Genomic DNA, 16,639 nt, shown 5'->3' with positions numbered 1-16,639 from the left:
GGGGGGGGAAGAGAATGAAGAGGATGGGAGGATCCGAGAGGCCCATGAATAGTTAAAGCTTTGAAGAGCTGAGTTCTTTGAAAGTCTTGGAGTGAAAGCCTTATCTGTGCCGGAAACCCCATTCTTGGCTTTGTACTCAGTTCTTATGTAATGACAGCAAATTACTTTGTTTTATCTTCCCCGGTGTCCTCGAGGTTAGTGACACATCATCATTAGGTTACGTTGCTATTTTAATTCAACTGCCATACCACATGCTTAAATGCTGTAACAGAGCTTGTCCTTCTCTACAGTGTGCTACTGGCAACTGTTATTTTTCCTGCAATTAGAATTCAAATGCTTCATAGCAGGAATTTCATCAATCTCATGCTGAAGCACTCAATATACTTCAAAGCAGTGTCAAAATAATGTTTTATTTAAAAACCCAAGTACTCTCTCACTATCTGAATTCCGTGAACCTTCCTGATTATATGCTTAAAGACTTAACACTGCCACTGTATTTTATGGCCTTTGCAATACCATTACCTATTCGGGGAAAATATTTAATTTTGCAAACAAAACTAGATAAATACTATATTATGAGATGGTTTCTCTTCCCTTCTTCCTGAGCATGAGAAGATTCAAGACGGGCTATTTAAAAAGCACGCAATCCTTACCAAGTGGAAGAGGCGATGCAATCAGAATTAAAATTACTCCTTTAATGTTGCAGCTGGTTGTCCATAGTCAACAGACCAAGTTACAAAACATTCGTATAAAAACAGAGCTCAAATCTAATCAGTGAAGAAGAGCTGAAAATCTGTTGTGCAGACTAAAGCTGCCAGGGGTTGGCAGGGGACAGGACACCACACCGCAGAACAAGAGCTCCTTAATTGGAAATAAAGATATATTGTCCACATGCTAGTTACAGCCTTCTTTTGTTTTCCCATGATATCCTGTTGATATAATATCCAGGTCCCTTGTGAACATCCGCTGTTTCCAAATAAGAATGGGTGTTGTTGGTTTCACTTCAGCACCTCACTGGGTCACCAGCCTACCTCTGCCTGGAAATGCTGCCGGATGCAGCTCCAAAGAACAACCTTATCAGCAAAAGATCTGAAAAGATAAGGTGCACGGACATATGAGATCACATCTTCTGGTAACTTAAACAAATTTCAAACACCGTTACAATATGGAAGCACAGGAAAGAGTGAAAGTTCAGCTAAATCCCTACAAGGCCACATAGAAATAGTCATATTTGATGAAATCAAGCACAGCTTTTGCCCCTCTCTTATCAGCCACAGTCTTCTGACACTGCCTGGTGGCAAGCACCCGAAGAAAGTAATAAGGACGAAGTCAGTGGTCAGTGTGTAGTGTTGCCTCATCACAGAATTCCCTAAGGCCCCAGAAATTTCAAAATCAGGATTTGCACAGACAAAGGGGATATTTGTGTATTTAATAATCCTCACTAGCTTTTATTTATGATCATTTTCTGGACTTTTCATCCCAAAAAAAAAAAACCCCAAACCCTTGTAGTATCAAAATCAGACCAAAAGGTTTTCTACAAGAACCCACAACATGGAATTAGCCACCTTGTCAAGTCTGGTTTTATTCCACATTTCCCCAAGTTTTGCTTGTTGTACATCATTCTTACACTGAAAGAAACCTCCCCTGATTTGTTTCTGTGAAGCTGAAGAGTTCTAGTTAACTTACCTGCTTCTGACCTAGAAACTGTCCCACACTTCCTAACACATTTATCTACTTGTCTGAACCTCTTACAGTGCTCTATGTCCTTCTAAAGATCAGAACTGTACAAAACATTCAAAGCACTGGTACACCATGGATTAATCCTGTGCCATAATGACACTCTCTGCTTTTATTCTCTTGCTCTTATCTCCTAACACTTGATTTGCTCATTTACCGAGTCTTGAACTGAGGTTTTCAGAGAACTATTATGTCAAGATCTTGTTCCCAAGGGATAAATCAGCTTCTAGGCTGTTTCTGTATGATTGAGACGGATTGTTTATCTTCCATTTAAAACACTTTAAATGTATCAAATTGTACCACCCACTCACTTTGTATTGTGACATTTTACTACCTTTGCTCTCAGTCCACAGGCTCCAATTCAGATCCTTGTGGAACTTTCCATATTGACTCATTCTACTAAGAAATATTTTTCCTCTGTCTTACAGTCTTTACTGCAATGTCATGTATCTACATGAAAACTTCTTTATTCTACAGTTTCTTCAGAAGATTTTGGTCATAAATTTGGTTGAATACTTTTTAAAAACCCAAGTAGAAAATATCAGAATGTCTCTTGTCCACATGCTTTGCTGACTCCTCCCAGGACTCCCAGCAAGGCCAGGAGTTCTCATTAGAAAGGCTCTGCCAGCTCTCATGGTACCCCATTTTCTTCTCCCTGCACCCACTAGTTCACCTCTTTAAAATTTTCACTAACTTGGCTGATACAGGCTCATTGTTCAGCAGCTCTGTAGAACTTTTCAGGCTGTTTTTTTTGTTTGTTTTTTGTTTTGTTTTGATTAGTTTATTTGTTTTATTGGCCCATTCTCTGTTATCAAAGCCCTTCTAAATGCAATGTTACACAAAAGCCATTAGTAAGCAGCTCAGCTATTTAAGTCTTGACTTCTCTTAGAACTCTTGGATGAATGTAATGCAGTCCAATTGTTCGATGCTTTTTATTTTAGCCATTTGTTTCACTACTTTTTCTACAGACCTTCCACTTGAGACATATCTCCTGATCTTTCACAAAATCAAGTATTAGTACAGGAATATTCTTAAGTTCCTCTAAAGTGAGCACAGAGCAAAACACTAATTTAACTTTTCTCTCCCCTGAATAATTTTTTTTTTTTTTTTTTTTACTTTTCACTGGCTCTGATAACATTTCTGGCAGGCTTCCTGTTCTGTCTGACAGAAAGCAGGAGACAGATTTTTGTAACAAAATAGTAACCAAAAGTAACAAAAAGATACATGGCACGAGAACTGGCGCAGTAAATGTTCAAGGATGTAGGCGCCTGTCACTCGGTACACTGCAGCCACGTTCACAGGGCAGCCATGGTGGGGGTGGGCTGTTTTGTTTTGTTTTGTTTTGTTTTCCCACCATCACAGATCAATTCTTCCAGCTCAGAGCAGACTGTGGAGATTTCCAGGTGGACGGGTGATGCCCCGGAAGCCCAGTTAGGGACAGCGAGAGCTACAAACCGTTACGTGTGGGCTGGCCTGGGACTCAACACCCCACTGCGTGAAATCCCCGTTCCTTCTCCCGACCCCTCACCCCGCAAAGGCATCCAGAGCGCGGAGGAGGCGCAACGGAGGCCAGGCTACCTGCGAGGAACCAGATGGGGCAAGGCAGGGAGCGGTGTCCCGGCCGCGGGGAGGCTGCCGGCGGCCGGGCAACACGTCCCGGTGTCCGTCCCGGTGTCCGTCCCGCCCTGCCTTCCGGATCCTTCCCGCCGCACGGGAAGCGCGGCGGCGCCGCCTTGCCATATATGGGCACGGCCGGAAGCGCGCGCGTCACGCCGCTGGCTCGCGGCGGCCCCGCGGGGAGCGGGACGTCACGTCACGTCCCTGGCGCGCCCGCGCGCGGCGCCCCGGCAACCAAACAGTAAACACGGGCGCGCGCAGGCGCGGCGGGGCGGGGCGGGGCGCGCGGCGGGGCGCGGGCCGCGCTCTGCCCGCCGTGAGGGCCCCGCGGGGCCGCGCCGGGGCCGGCCCGACTCGGGAACCTCGCGCTGATCTCAGGTACCGGCAGCGGCCGCCCCGCCGCGGCCCGGGGGCTGGAGCGCCGCAGGCGGGGGGACGGGAGGTGTGTGTGCACAGGAGCGTGTCGGGACTGCGGCTGTTGTCAGCGCCGAGAGCCGCAACACCCTCCTGTACCCGGGTACTGCTGTGCGGGGCAGCCCTCTTTAATCTACCGTAAACGCGTTTGAGGATCTTCACGTTGTTTTACAGCTCTGCTTTCTGTAATTCGTGACAATAATTCCACTGTGCCTTGCGTTGTGTTGCAGTTGCATTTCTAAGAATTAATTACACTACTGTCCTCAGAAGGATCAGGAGCGCAGGAGGAGTCAGAAATAAGACGAGCGCTCCCTACTTGTCTTATCTCGTTCCATTGTTGTGTTTCACAAAGCTTTGCGTTGGTATCTGTGTGATGTATCAGATACAGCTTGTAATTGAAGCACATGCTTATAACACATTGCAGGCAGAGATTGCTGCATTATTCCTCAGCTGCAGATAGTGGCAAGATGCCCCCTCTTTTAAGTGCAACTTCCCTACATAATTCTCAATGCTAGGAAGCAGATCAATCACGTTCATAAAACAGCATAAATTTTATGTAGCGCATCCTGAATTCTGGGTTGTTTGTGGCTGAAGGCAAGGAGTAAGGCTGGAGCCTGGGGTTAGAGGTTTCGTGTCTCATGTAGTGCCACCCCTGAATCTGACATCTTCGCGTAACAAATGCAAAACTGACACTTAGACTTGGCACTTGCTATCACTTCTGTTAAAAAGAGAAGCCTTGGTTAGGTTGCCGGACTGTTGTCTCTCTGAATTTAGCCTGTCTGGTGATCATGGGAGATAATGGGGCCAGGATCACTCCACCTACTCTAAGGGAACTGTGTGATATTTTGGGGTCTTGGTGGACCTCTGTTCCTTTCTGCCTCTGCTGAATGTCTGGTGATTCCAGCAGCACACATGGGCTCCCAGAGACCTGAATTATTAAGCTCTGAACTCGATGGTCTTTCAGCAAGACAGCACATTGTGATTCCACATTTAGTGACTTCACAGGGTTACCTGTCACATAAGTCTGACTCTTGTAGCATCCCCTCATACATACATGACTGCTTCATGGTTCAGCGCTACTGTGCATTTGCTGCACCTGGGTGTTGCCCGTGTAAACTCAAGTGGCAACGTGAAAGTAGTTGCTTCTCAGTAGTAAGTGGGATTAGTCTTCATCACTTGTCAGCTCTGCCTACAGATTAATGTTGAAAGATGGGAAACTGCACTTGTAATATTTGCTTTTACACAGGGCTGGCCTTGTTGAGCAAGTCATGGAGCTGCCCTACTCACTGCTGAGGTGAGCTACATCCTGTGTGTGTTCTGATTAGGGAAGGGGTGGAAAAAAGTAGAGCCTGCTGCAGTGACCAGGAAATGTGGATTTACAGAAACCTGACCTTCAATGGCTGCCTACAAAGATTCCCTGAGACCATGGTGTCAAGATGGCCTTTGGCTGGACACACGCTGACATCTTCACTTTCACCTTGAGAAAGGAGTTCTCAAATTGGAGTGACAGGGCTGGAGGCTGTCAGGGGGGGCCTCACTACTTTCAGGCAACCCTTCCTGTGTAGCCATGAGGGAGGGAGCAGACCACTACTCCGCATGCAGGGATAATCTGGCCCAGATGTTGTCCTGCCCCGCAGAGCACATTTCACTGCACAAGTAGCAGGGGTGACAGAGGGTAGCAGCCGCTCTCAAGGAATGCTGCAGGAGAGACGTTTTCAGAGACCCCAGGGAGGCAGTACATTCCTAGAATGTGTGTGCCATTTGCTATAACTCAGTCATTAAGGACCTGTCTGGCTTTAATAGAAACCAAAGAGCCAGTAGTTTGCCTTATACCACTCAGGCTCATGCACTCCTCAGTTTGGGCTTTTCTCCTCCCCTCATGTCCAAAGAGGATAGGCCAGAGGTTCCTAGAGGAACCAGACCACATCCAGGGGCACCCAGAGAGAAGGAAATTGGGCTGTTAGGCACATGGAAATGATCATGTGGGCCCCATCCTAGGGGTGTCCTTTCACCACCTTCCCAGCAAGACCTCCAGCTGGTTGGTGAAAGGCCACAGCAGGTGACACACAGAGACACAGAAGGGAACCAGACCCAGACAGATCAGCTGGGAAAGGCCATAGGGAGCAACACTGCTGCCTACTAGGATGGGTGTAACCGCAGCCAGCCCTGACTAGCACCAGGACAAGGACAGGGCTGGCCTAAATAGTATTCCCACCCTGATGCACCCTAAGCCTCAGGCAGATTGCAGTTGTCTGCAGTTTATAAAGCCCAGACAAAATTAGAGGCTAGGGAACCCCTTTGAGGTCGCAGAGAAACAAGTGCAAAAGGCAACACAAGGACAGCTCCATCCAGCAGTCAACTTAAATGCTTTTATTGACAATGTCTCTGAACAATAATAAGCAAACAATGCTTAAGTTTCATCCAAATTCACTTTCCACATGTCAAAAAAGACCTCAAGGTAGAAAAAAATAAAATAAAAATATAAATATCTGAGAATCCATCTTAATAAATAAATTAAAAACACAATAAAAACGTTTTCATGGAAAACTTATGTCAGAACATTCAGACCACCTCAACAATGCATGATCAGTAAAGTTACAATGAACATCAATGTAGAACTACAGTACATGGATATAGCTATTTATCTACCTACTAGAAAATAAAATAGAGTCTCTTTCCCCCCACATAAGATGGGTCATTGCTAAGTCATCAGAACACGATATTGCCAGGAACACAGTAGTTATTGTTAATCAGCTGCACTAGATACGAGTTGGAGATACCCAGCACCAGGTTAAATTCCAATTATTCAAAACCAAGAGATTAATTAGTTAATGCTAGTGATACTAAGGAGGGGAGGGAGTCACCTACCCAGCCATGTGGGACATGCTACAGACTACCAGCTCTCATGGATGGGCCACTGGGGACAAGACAAACTCCATGCGATTTGCTACATCTCTGGAAGAGGTAAGAGACCTCGGTGCATGACGCTCTGCCAGGCCCCGGGGCACCAGGCCAGACAGGGGGTGGCGGTGGCAGGGCCCTCCCCAAGCCTGGGGAGCCCCATGGGGCACAGCTGCAAGTCCGTGGGGGTGCATGGGCAGGGGAGGGGGCCCAGCAGGTCAGTCAGTGCTGGAGCCCTTCACAAGGCCAGGAGGGTGGGGGAGCTGAGGGAGTCAGACGAGGGCTCATTGCTGCTGCTGCCCTTCCGGTGCGCGGCAGCGCAGCTGGGAAAGGCTTCTGCCTCGGGGTAGGTGAAGACGAAGGTGGAGGTGTAGGTGCTGGGGCAGGGGGTGCAGGTCACCACAGGGGTGCAGAGGGGCTCCAGCTCACCGCTGGTCCCGGCAGTCAGCGACTCCCAGTCCGACGGGTAGAAGGAGGAGGCCCCAGGCAGGTCCATGTCGGGCACAGAGCGGGAGGCCTCCCGCGGCCCCGTGGAGAAGAGCAGCTCATCGAAGGGCTCAGCCTTGAGCTCCAGCCCGCCGCTGCTGGTCTCCTTGGGCGGCACGGCCGGCGGCGCTTCAGGCATCAGCGGCAGAGCAAAGGCAGCCTCCTCGGTCATGGGGGGGCTGGGGGTGCCCAGGTCCAGCGCGGAGGCAGCACTGGCAGCTGCCAGCTCCTCGGAGAAGCACAACTCCTCGGGCATCTTGCAGGCGGGCCGGTGGGCCGCCAGGATAAACTCCAGCTTCTCCTTCTCCTTCAGCAAGTTAGCAATCTCCGCCTGCAGCGCGGACTTCTCCTCCTCCAGCTGGTCGGTCTCCTGCAGAGAGAGAGAGCAGGCTGTCAGCCAGGGCCGGCATCACTCCCAGCTGGAGTCCCCTTCCTCCTGTCATCCCCGCCCCGGGTACTCCCTCTTCCCCCGCCACCTCCCGGGCAGGACTTACCGCCTGCAGCGTGTCGGTGAGCTCCCGCCGTCGGTTGCGGCACTTGGCCGCTGCCATCTTGTTCCGTTCCCGGCGGATCCTTCTCTTTTCCTCCTCCTCTGGGGACAGCTGAGGGCAGAGAGAGGCCGTTCAGTCCCGCTGCCAGCCCGGTGCCCGCCAGCCAAGGGCAGCCCGCCGCCGGCGCGTCCCCCCCAATCCCCACAGCAGTTCAAATCCGCACTCACCTGTTCGACTTTGCCCCGGCGGCCGATGCTCTGCCCGCGGCCACCCGGCGCCTTCAGCACTGCGGGGCGGGAGTAGGTGGTGGGGGCGGGCGCCGAGACGCCGTAGGGGTGCCCGCGGCTCTGGGAGGGGGCCACCGAAGAGATGAGAGTGGGTTGCACCAGCCACTGCAGGTCGGGGCTGGTGGAGATGGCCGTCACCGTAGGCACGAAGCTGGCGCTGGAGGCGGCCAGGTCGGTGCAGAAGTCCTGTAGGTCAGAGGAAGGGGGGCTGCCGTCAGCGGAGCGCCCGGGCCGCTCCCCGCCGTCCCCGGGGCCGCGGCGCCGCGCTGCCAGCGCCGGCTCCACACGAGAGCGGCCTGTTATAAATATCTCTGACGTCCGCGCTGACGCAGACGCTGCTCCGGAGTCTCCTCAATGAACTCGCGTTTTATCAATGAAGCCGCTTTACACACCCGCCGCAGAGCGCGGCCCGGGCTACGGCACCCCCCGACCGCCCCGCCTCGGCACAGGGGCCGCTCCCTATGCCAGTCCCCGGCCTGACCTCCTCCGCGGACACAGCCAGTCCCGCGCCACCCGCTCCCGTCCCGTCCCTTCCTGAATGCTCCTGCCCCGGCCAAGAGCACAGTGGGCACGCTCGGCGACTCACCTGCGGGTTCACAGGCGAGCCCATGCTCGAGAATGAGTCCGCCGGGGAGGGGTAATAGGTGAGGCTGTCCCCGGCCGGGGAAGCGCTGCTGCAGCGGGAGGACGGTGCCTCGTACTCTCCGGCGAAGCCCTGGTACATCATGTCGGCTCGGTGCGCGCAAGCCGGAGGTGAGGGATGATGCGACGGTGGCGAAGCGTCCTTGGGGATGAAGCGAGGAGGGGTTGGCTGCGTGCGTCCCTGTGCCCGGTCCGCGCCGCGCGTCTCTCCGCTCCACCGCCGAGGCTGCCTAGGCTGCTGGAGTATCGCGCCGTGCCTCCCTTTTATACCCTCCCGCCGACGTCACCGGGGACGCGCCACCCGCGCCCACGGGGGGGGACCGCCGCTCCGCGCCCGCCCCGCGCCTCCCCGGAGCCGCCCCGCGCGCTCTCTGCCACCGCCCCCTTCGGAACAAACCTAAGGCATAGGGCGGGGGCCAGCCGCAGGGGCAGAGAGGGCCCCAGGGCAGAGCAGGAGGGAGCGGCCATGGAGCTTCCCCCCCGCACGGAGTGGTACGGCCGGGCTCGGGAACCCACTGACGCAGATATCCTTATATGGGATACATCCTGTGCGAGGGGGCGTGACTGACGGGAAGCGCTCCAGGCTGCAGCCAAGTGCGGCGGGCGGGCGGCGCGCGGGACGGGACGGGACGCGACGGCCCCTCCCCCCCCTCGCCTGGCGAGACCCTGCGAGGGCTCTGGGGCACCGGCGCTGCCTTTGGGGGCTGCCGTCCCGCCGCAGGTGACCCCCTCCCCTCAGAGGGGCCCCGCACAGCCTTGCTGCGGAGCTAGGTGCTCCAAGGAACGCGGCGAAGAAGGGGTCTGGGCGACCAGAGGTGCGCTTTGCGCTGCAAATCAAGCCCCATCGCCAGCACCGAGCGGGGTCTGCCCGTAGCTGGGCACAGGTACTCGGCGGACCCCACGCATGGAAAGCTCAACTTACACCCCTCCTTGCAGCGAGGAGCGCGTTACACTCATGTGTCACTACTGACTTGTCTATTATCTATGTTTGTAATTGTCGAAAGTGTGGGTAAAGGCACAGGGCGGTGGGAAGCCCCGCAAGGAAGCCTTAGGGGCCGCAACCCTCCGGGAAAGTTGGGAGAGCTTGGGAGCAGTGCTCGGGGGGAGGGGGACTGGGATAGCCGCCAAGAGCATGGGCAAGAGGCCACCGGGAAACCACCGACGAGGAGAGAGAGGGGCGAGGCTCGTCCTTTCCTCCAGTTTGGGTTTTGTTTTGATCCTTGTTGCAGCGAAGCCCGGAGACACCCACCCACGACGGGGATGTCAGGCAGCCCTGGCTCAGGTCAGGCTAAGGTGGGAGCCAGACCGCAGACTCGCCTTGCACGGGAGCCAAGAGATCGCGGCTATAGATAGTAACAGGGAAGCTGCAGCAGGGAGCGTGTTTACAGCAACAAACAGAGCCTGCAGCGCAGTCTCCAGGCAGGAGCGTCACCCAGCCAGGCTGGGATCCTGCTGGCAGCCTCTCCCTCTGTTTGAGCTCATGGCTAAATGCAGCGCTTGATGCTGCTGCTGTTGCTGTTGCTGCGCGAGCAACCTCCGTTCTTAGAGATCTGGGCCACGGGGGCGGGAGAACTGGGCCAGCTGCTATTTCTGAACTGCCCGTCAGAGCAGAGGGGACAGCCAAGGACTGCCGCGGCTCACGGCCCATACTGCTCCCTGGGAAAGGACCTGCGGGGGCCCGTGCTGCTCTCATCAGCTCAGTGCTGACCTATGGGCTAGTCCATCTCGGGGCAGGCATCAGTCACCCCAGGTTCCTGTGCTGCCAAGGGTTCTTTGCCCCGGCCAGCATTCCCCTCATGCTAGCTACTGAAAGAGTGGGACAAGCACAGTCTATTTTGCAGCCTCAGGCTGCAGGTGATGAGGCCCTCAGCACTGCCCAGAGAAGGATGTGCCAGCAAATTAGCAAAGCCACGACCCTGCCATCCCTGCCAGCCTCCATCCTCTGCAGTCACCATCCCCATCAGGGCCTAGGTTGACACATCTGTGCCCAGCATGGGCAAGAGCCTCTGACACAGCTTCCAGTCTCAGACATTTGCCAGGCACATTTCAGAAAAACGCTGTTTAGCCCTGTTGTCTAGAAACTGCCCCAGGGTTCCTCTAGCCAAACTACCTTCTCCAAAAGAAGTGTCTGGAAATCGGGGGGGTGGAATCCACTTCACCAAAGCCCACAATATTTTTGTGGTGCCCATGCAAACCATCTGTTGCCATCTCCACTGGTGACCAAGCATGATCTGTTTGTACCAATCGGAAAGTGCACGGATGCCGCACATTTCTAACACGTGGAGGCAATGAAACAGAGAAAGCGAAAACACATGACGTGGGTTTGTTGTTTGCTCCAAACACAGGGTGCACAAATTTTACCACAGTATGTGTGAGAACAAAAAAAGGAAGCAGGAGGTACCGCGGGGACAAAACAGAGTCAGAGCATGAACCCTCCTGCCTGGGTGAGAGAGTTGCCCTCACCAGCATGCCAGGCTGATGGAGGTTCCTCACCTCCCTTGCCAGCTGGGAACAGGAAAATCCTCACAAATTAGACCCTCACAAATCAATGCAATCTGTGGAGCGTACTGTGAGTTCAGCAAACACTACAACACTATTAAACCTGTTCAACTGGGGCCAGCAGGGTTTTGCCAGGCTCTGGTGCTTCTTGGCTGGGCCTCATCTGCAGGGACACATGCCTCTAGGGACTATTCCCTTGCTTCAGACAATCCCACTGCACCTCTGGGTCCTGTGCTGGTGAGGAGGAGGTTGCTGCTGACTTTCACCTGCAGGGAGATGGCTCTTCCCAGATGCCTGGCCAGATGGAAGAGGCCATGCCCACTGCACTTCTTGGGCATCACAGTGGTGCTGGCAGGGCAGAAGGACTGCATCCATCCAATGAGAATCTTGTTCTGCATACCAACAGAACCCCTCCACCATCCTGGCCTCCCCTTTTCCTCCTCTGGAGCAGGGAGATGGGAAAGCTTGCAGCTCTGAGGCTTACAAGAGAACAGCAAGCTCCTAAGCCTCAGAGTGCAGCACTGGAACCTGGCCCTACTTTCACACCTCTCCTTCACCCGAGCTTGCGGCTCAGGCTGGCCTTGGAATACTACAGCAGAAAAGCACCTGTGGGTGCAGTGTGGGCCAGTGCAATGTACAACCTAAACCCACTTCAGGGGCAAGAGATGTCTGTGCCTAAATTTGGCCATGTACCAGGGGAAAGTTCATGCCAGCAACATGGCCCTTTGGTAGTCTCATGACTGTCTCAACCTCTGCTCACTCTGTCAGCAGTGCTGACTGCAGCATGGTTCCATGCTCTCTCTCAAGACACACAACATGATGGACATCTGCCTCCAGCTAACCAGGGACTGTTGGGATCATTGGGAAGGAGACCAAACAGCCAGAGCTCAGCAGCAGAGCCGGCATACAGGAGGCACTGCTGTGGACACAAAGAAATAGCTCCCCTGCACTGAGAAGTCATCACTGCCTGGCCAAGCATCCTGCCCATACTATCAGAGGATCTGCACAATAACCTGAGCAACACAGACTTTATGGGCAGAATCCAGGAGCGTTAGTAAAATTCTCCCTGCATATACCTGCACACCCACTGCTCCTGGTGTCACCCATTGCACTCACTCCCCTTGCACAAGGGATCCTGTCCCTCCCCTTGGCCCCAGAGAGGCTTGTAAAGCCAGAGAGAGGCTGCAGGGCTCAGAAGAAAACAGGATGGAAAAGCAGAAAAGGTGGTTGAAAAAACAGTGGTGGGAGCCTGCCCCCTCTGTTGATATGGCTGGGGAGCAAAGGGTAGAGGAAGGGCTCATAGTATGTTATCCCAGTGACCTGAGCTCCCCCCAAGACACATTGCAGCTGTCACCATCCCACCTAGCCTGGGAGCCTCCAGGAGGGCAGGGTTCCCACCGCTGCTGGTCTTAAAGGTACAGTGCGTACCCAAAGCAATGTATAAATAGTAATTAATAATCACAGAAGCTGGGTGTGTGACAGGGACATCCTAAAGAATAAACACCACAAGCAGAGACATCCCGGCATCTTGTGGTTGCACATCGTGTGCCACGGGCCGCCAATTACTGCAGATGATGCTGTCAAGCATCGTCCCACTTATTCTCACCACTTTTTGACTGCACCATGGTGGATACTAACTCACCATGATTTACCAAAATATGGATATGATCTAGTATCAGTATCCAACTGAGACGGATAAAGACTCTTTAACTGTTTTAGGATTACAGAGTGGTATGTTTATTAGCAGGGCTGGGCCAGCGCTGGGTCACCCCTTAATACGCATGACTCTGAATACAGGTGAATACAGGCTTTTTATTTACAGAAATATTGAATACAAATACATATTCATAACCCAGTTGCCACCCACTTTCTACTTCTTATGCTAATTAGGAAAAAAGTGCATAGTTTGTTCCTTGAAATGGGTTGGTGGTCCTTTTATGAGTAGAGGTCACAAAAGGGAAGAAGGGATATGGCTCTTCCTCGTTCTGACCTTTCTACCTTTTCAATGCAAAGTGACAAATGGATCCTTGGCTGGGCCCCTAGTTTCATGTCTTCAGTGGGTTTCTGATTTGCAATTGTCTTATATTCTTGAAGTTCCTTACCGTATTCTTTGTTTCTCATTATAAGCCCAGCTGAACAAGTATAAAGTTGACAGACAATTGGTTATTAGCCAATGATTAACCTCTAATTTTAGCAAGGCCTCTCTACCTTTAATTTTAGCAAGGCCCATCTATTTATTTTAATTAGCTTTAGCAAAGCTTATTTTTAATTAAGGCCTTAGCTTCTCTAAAATCTTGAATTCTTCAAAGTTTATGTCTCAACCAGGCACAGCTGGACCTTGCTGCACACACTGAGGAACCCATACACTGCTCACATCCAGCAGGTGTGAAAGAGCTTTGCCCATCAAAGCGCTTCCTCCACACCTTGTTGCCCCAAGGCCAGGCTGGCAGCCATCACCCCACAAGCCAGGGTTCATAACCTGAAGTAATTTAAGCACAAAGTTTTCCAGATAAAACTTCAAATCTCCTGCTGCTGCCACCAGTGTGCTGTGTGTGCCATGGCAGTGTGACAAAGCTGGAACACCATGGCCAAGCTGGACTCTTATCTCCCTGTCAGCTCCAGCTCCATAGGCCCATCCCAGGGTGTTGTGCATGCTCATAGCTGTAGTCCCAGGCAACTGATCAGCGGAGGAGAGGGAGAGGGAGAAGGAGAGAGAGGGAGAGGGAGAAGGAGAGAGGGAGAGAGAGGGAGAGGGAAGGAGAGGGAGGGAGAGAGAGGGAGAGAGAGAGAAGAACGTGCTCAGTGAAAGGCAGCATGTTCAAACCCAGTGATAGGCAGGATGATGCAGAACTTTTCTGATTATCAGACAAGATCCAAACAAGGGGAGCACAGCTGTGGTTTATTTCCTTGATGGAGCCCCACGAGATGCCTGCAATAAAAAGCCACACAATCAAGAGAAAGCTCGGGCTTCCTGTTGTGTCCAAGAGCTTTTTGGAGGTGGGAGCGCGATGGTTGCATTGCACAAGCTACCTCTTTCCTGTGTGGCTGTGCAGTGATACTGATGCTTGTGCTGGGGGCTGGGTAAAGGTGTCCTGCTCCCCTATTGGTGCAGTGACTCTTGAGTAAAATGGGTCAAAGGTAGGAAAGGAGGAAGTGCTGAGAAGAAGGAGGAAAATGCCACTGTGCTTAGCTAAGGAGATTTTGTTACAGATGGAGAACAAAGCTGAAGTAAAAGGACAGGATGTTGAAGATTGTTTAGCATGGGGCAGAAAGAAACCTAATTGTTGTGACTCGGGAGTGCTCTGGGGAAAGAAAGGCTCAAGGGATTTCAGGGCAAACAAAGGATCGAAAAGGATAGTTTGGGAGATAAAAGGACACTCAAGCTTTGTAACTGCCTGAAGAAACAACCCTGCTTCACTGGAGATGGTCACCTTTCTCCTGTACCATTCAGCGTCGGACATCAGCATGCCAGGTGGGCTAGCTGCCCTGGAGGACAGTCATGAACACAAGTAAGGTCTCCCTTTTTTAGTCTTTGACTTGTAGTGATGGGGCTGTCACAGGACCTCACAGAGACTCAGCCTGCCCTGGCCCACGGGCAAGTCACATTCAGCTGCTGCTGCTGAAGGGAAATGGCAAGACTCGAAAGCAAGGTGATTGTACCCATCTCCAACTGAGCCATGCCTCTGGCTGGACAGCCAGGCTGCACTCAAGGCAGAGCCAAAGGGAGCAGTCAGCTCAGTGCAAAGATGCTGCCACTGCAGGAATAGAGACCCCAGTAACAGAGAATGAGAATAAGTAATGAAGCATGGCTAAGTGGTGAGTTTGCCTTCTCTGCCCTAGCAACAAACATCGGGAATACCCCAGGAAGCTGAGGTTTCTTAGATGGTATTTTAAAAATGTAACAAATACAAAATTCAATATTATTAAATTGTCTGGGGTTAACAATGCCATAAATATGTAAACAGTGCGGAGCACTGCCAGCCCAGCCTCAAGGCTTTGATCCTCCCCATGCATCCAGATCTGCCAAGCAATTTGGTTTGGCAGGGGGTAGCTGCTGGAATAGGAAACATCTTTTGTGTTAACTCATTCCTAAGTATCTGTGCAACCAGAGTTAAGCATATGCCTGTGCAGAGAGACCTGAGAATAGGATATTTACAGATCATCTGTAAATGTGTGTGCTCTGCTCCACCTCTGCAAAGTGAACAGGGTCTGGAGACGAGTGCCACTTGCTCACTGCTAGTCCCACAGCTCATCCCAAATTGAGAAAAGCTCTTGCCATTATCCAGGCCCATACCAGCCTCTGAAGAGATCATCCATTTTTTCCTGTCAAGGTTGTACATTAAACATGTAGACAATAAACACATCAGGGAGTCTAGGCCTGAAAACTCCAGAGGTACAGCAGACCAGTTTGGGACTGTTTGACTTGGTGATTGCACATGAAGGACATGTCCTCTGCACTTTCCTCCCAGGAGCCTGACTGCTAGGGGCACAACTGCCAAGCCAGTGGGGTCGGGTTAACTTGCTTTGTCACTGTTTGCTTTAGGATCGCAATAGAGCTCAGTGAGCTGCAAAACTGGCACCTCTACCCATGTGAGACACCACTTGACAGTGCTGGCCTCCCTGGGCGACGAGTGCCAGTGTGGATGTGGGCAGGCACCAGCTGGGAGAGAAAGGTGCCCTGTGCTTCAGCACACAGCCCCAGTAAGGTAGCATGGAGGGGTTCCCATACCCGGTTCCTCTAAACAGGGGGTCCCTCCTGCCTTCTCTAGGCAAACCCACCATCTCCCAGGGCACTGGACACAGCCTGGAGAGAATGGCCTGTTGCTGGTGAGGAGCTGGAGTATGGAGCTGTGAGTTTGGGCTCATGCTACTGAAATGGGGCACTGCACACTTGGCCCCACCCAGCACACACTGCCCTCTCAGGGCCCACTGTCTCCCTCCTGCTGTGTGGCACAGCTGTGCAGGACCCCTTCAGGTCTCTGGGCCCACCTAGACTGGACACTGGATTTTTGGGGTGCTTGCTGATGCCAACACCCAGCCAGGCTTCCAGATCTCCCCACCCTGACCGCCTGCAGTGGCAGGTAGTGTGTGTGGGATTGTATCAGTAAGCACATAGGGCAGTGGACACATCCAATGTGTTTCCACCTTACCCCCAGACCAGTACAGAATCCAGAAAAAACAGCAGAATATTGTAAAAAGCTGTGCTGTCAATCGGCAACCCCAGAGAGACACAAACCACTGCGATGTGCTGGGGTCCAGCATTGGCCAGCGGGTGGTGAACATTTGTATTGTGCATCGTTTGGTTTTATCTCCTTTCCCTTTTATTAACACTATTATTACTATTGTTTGCCATTGTAATTGAATTTAACTTTGTTTTCAATTATTATACTGTTCTTATCTCAACACACAAGTTTCACCTCCTCCCCATTTCACCGGGGCGGCGGGGGAAGAGGGCGGTTGAGCGAGAGGCTGCGTGCTGCTTCATTTCCAGCTGGGCCTAAGCCCCGACATTCCTGTTTGTGGCCGCCGGGCCCCTCAGCCTCGGGCCCCTCACACACGCGGCCG

The 16,639-nt window shown here is 52.4% G+C and overlaps 1 protein-coding gene and 3 long non-coding RNA genes across 5 annotated transcripts in view; 1 reads left to right on the top strand and 3 right to left on the bottom strand.

Moving 5' to 3' along the window:
* The window catches only part of LOC107206109, a 16,974-nt gene extending 13,479 nt beyond the window's left edge, over positions 1-3,495 (bottom strand). The window contains exons 1-2 of one of the 2 annotated variants that reach the window (XR_004497937.1): positions 3,316-3,490; positions 654-1,089 (exon numbers count right to left, since the gene is read on the bottom strand). This is a non-coding gene — a long non-coding RNA (uncharacterized LOC107206109). Of the gene's footprint in view, positions 1-653; positions 1,090-3,315 lie in introns of those variants that run through there. The other variant, XR_001522267.3, reaches the window with a different exon arrangement.
* Positions 3,496-3,642: 147 nt separating this feature from the next.
* Positions 3,643-6,289, top strand: LOC107206454. The gene is made up of 3 exons (XR_001522420.3): positions 3,643-3,732; positions 5,015-5,062; positions 5,151-6,289. It is a non-coding gene; the product is annotated as an uncharacterized LOC107206454 (long non-coding RNA).
* FOS (Fos proto-oncogene, AP-1 transcription factor subunit) lies at positions 6,116-8,823 on the bottom strand. Its single transcript, XM_015632299.1, has 4 exons — positions 8,520-8,823; positions 7,874-8,119; positions 7,650-7,757; positions 6,116-7,525 (listed from the first exon to the last, which is right to left on the bottom strand). Exons 1-4 carry the CDS (start codon positions 8,658-8,660, stop codon positions 6,908-6,910), a joined length of 1,113 nt encoding a protein of 370 aa, XP_015487785.1. The 5' UTR covers positions 8,661-8,823; the 3' UTR covers positions 6,116-6,907.
* A 4,043-nt stretch (positions 8,824-12,866) lies between these two features.
* LOC117244553 lies at positions 12,867-16,633 on the bottom strand. The gene is made up of 2 exons (XR_004497901.1): positions 16,492-16,633; positions 12,867-14,003 (listed from the first exon to the last, which is right to left on the bottom strand). It is a non-coding gene; the product is annotated as an uncharacterized LOC117244553 (long non-coding RNA).
* Positions 16,634-16,639: the final 6 nt, after the last annotated feature.

The sequence above is a fragment of the Parus major genome, chromosome 5 (assembly GCF_001522545.3).
Source record: "Parus major isolate Abel chromosome 5, Parus_major1.1, whole genome shotgun sequence".
Classification (NCBI taxonomy): domain Eukaryota; kingdom Metazoa; phylum Chordata; class Aves; order Passeriformes; family Paridae; genus Parus; species Parus major.
Note: the sequence above shows the minus strand (reverse complement) of the source record. Positions and strands in the feature narration are given on the sequence as shown.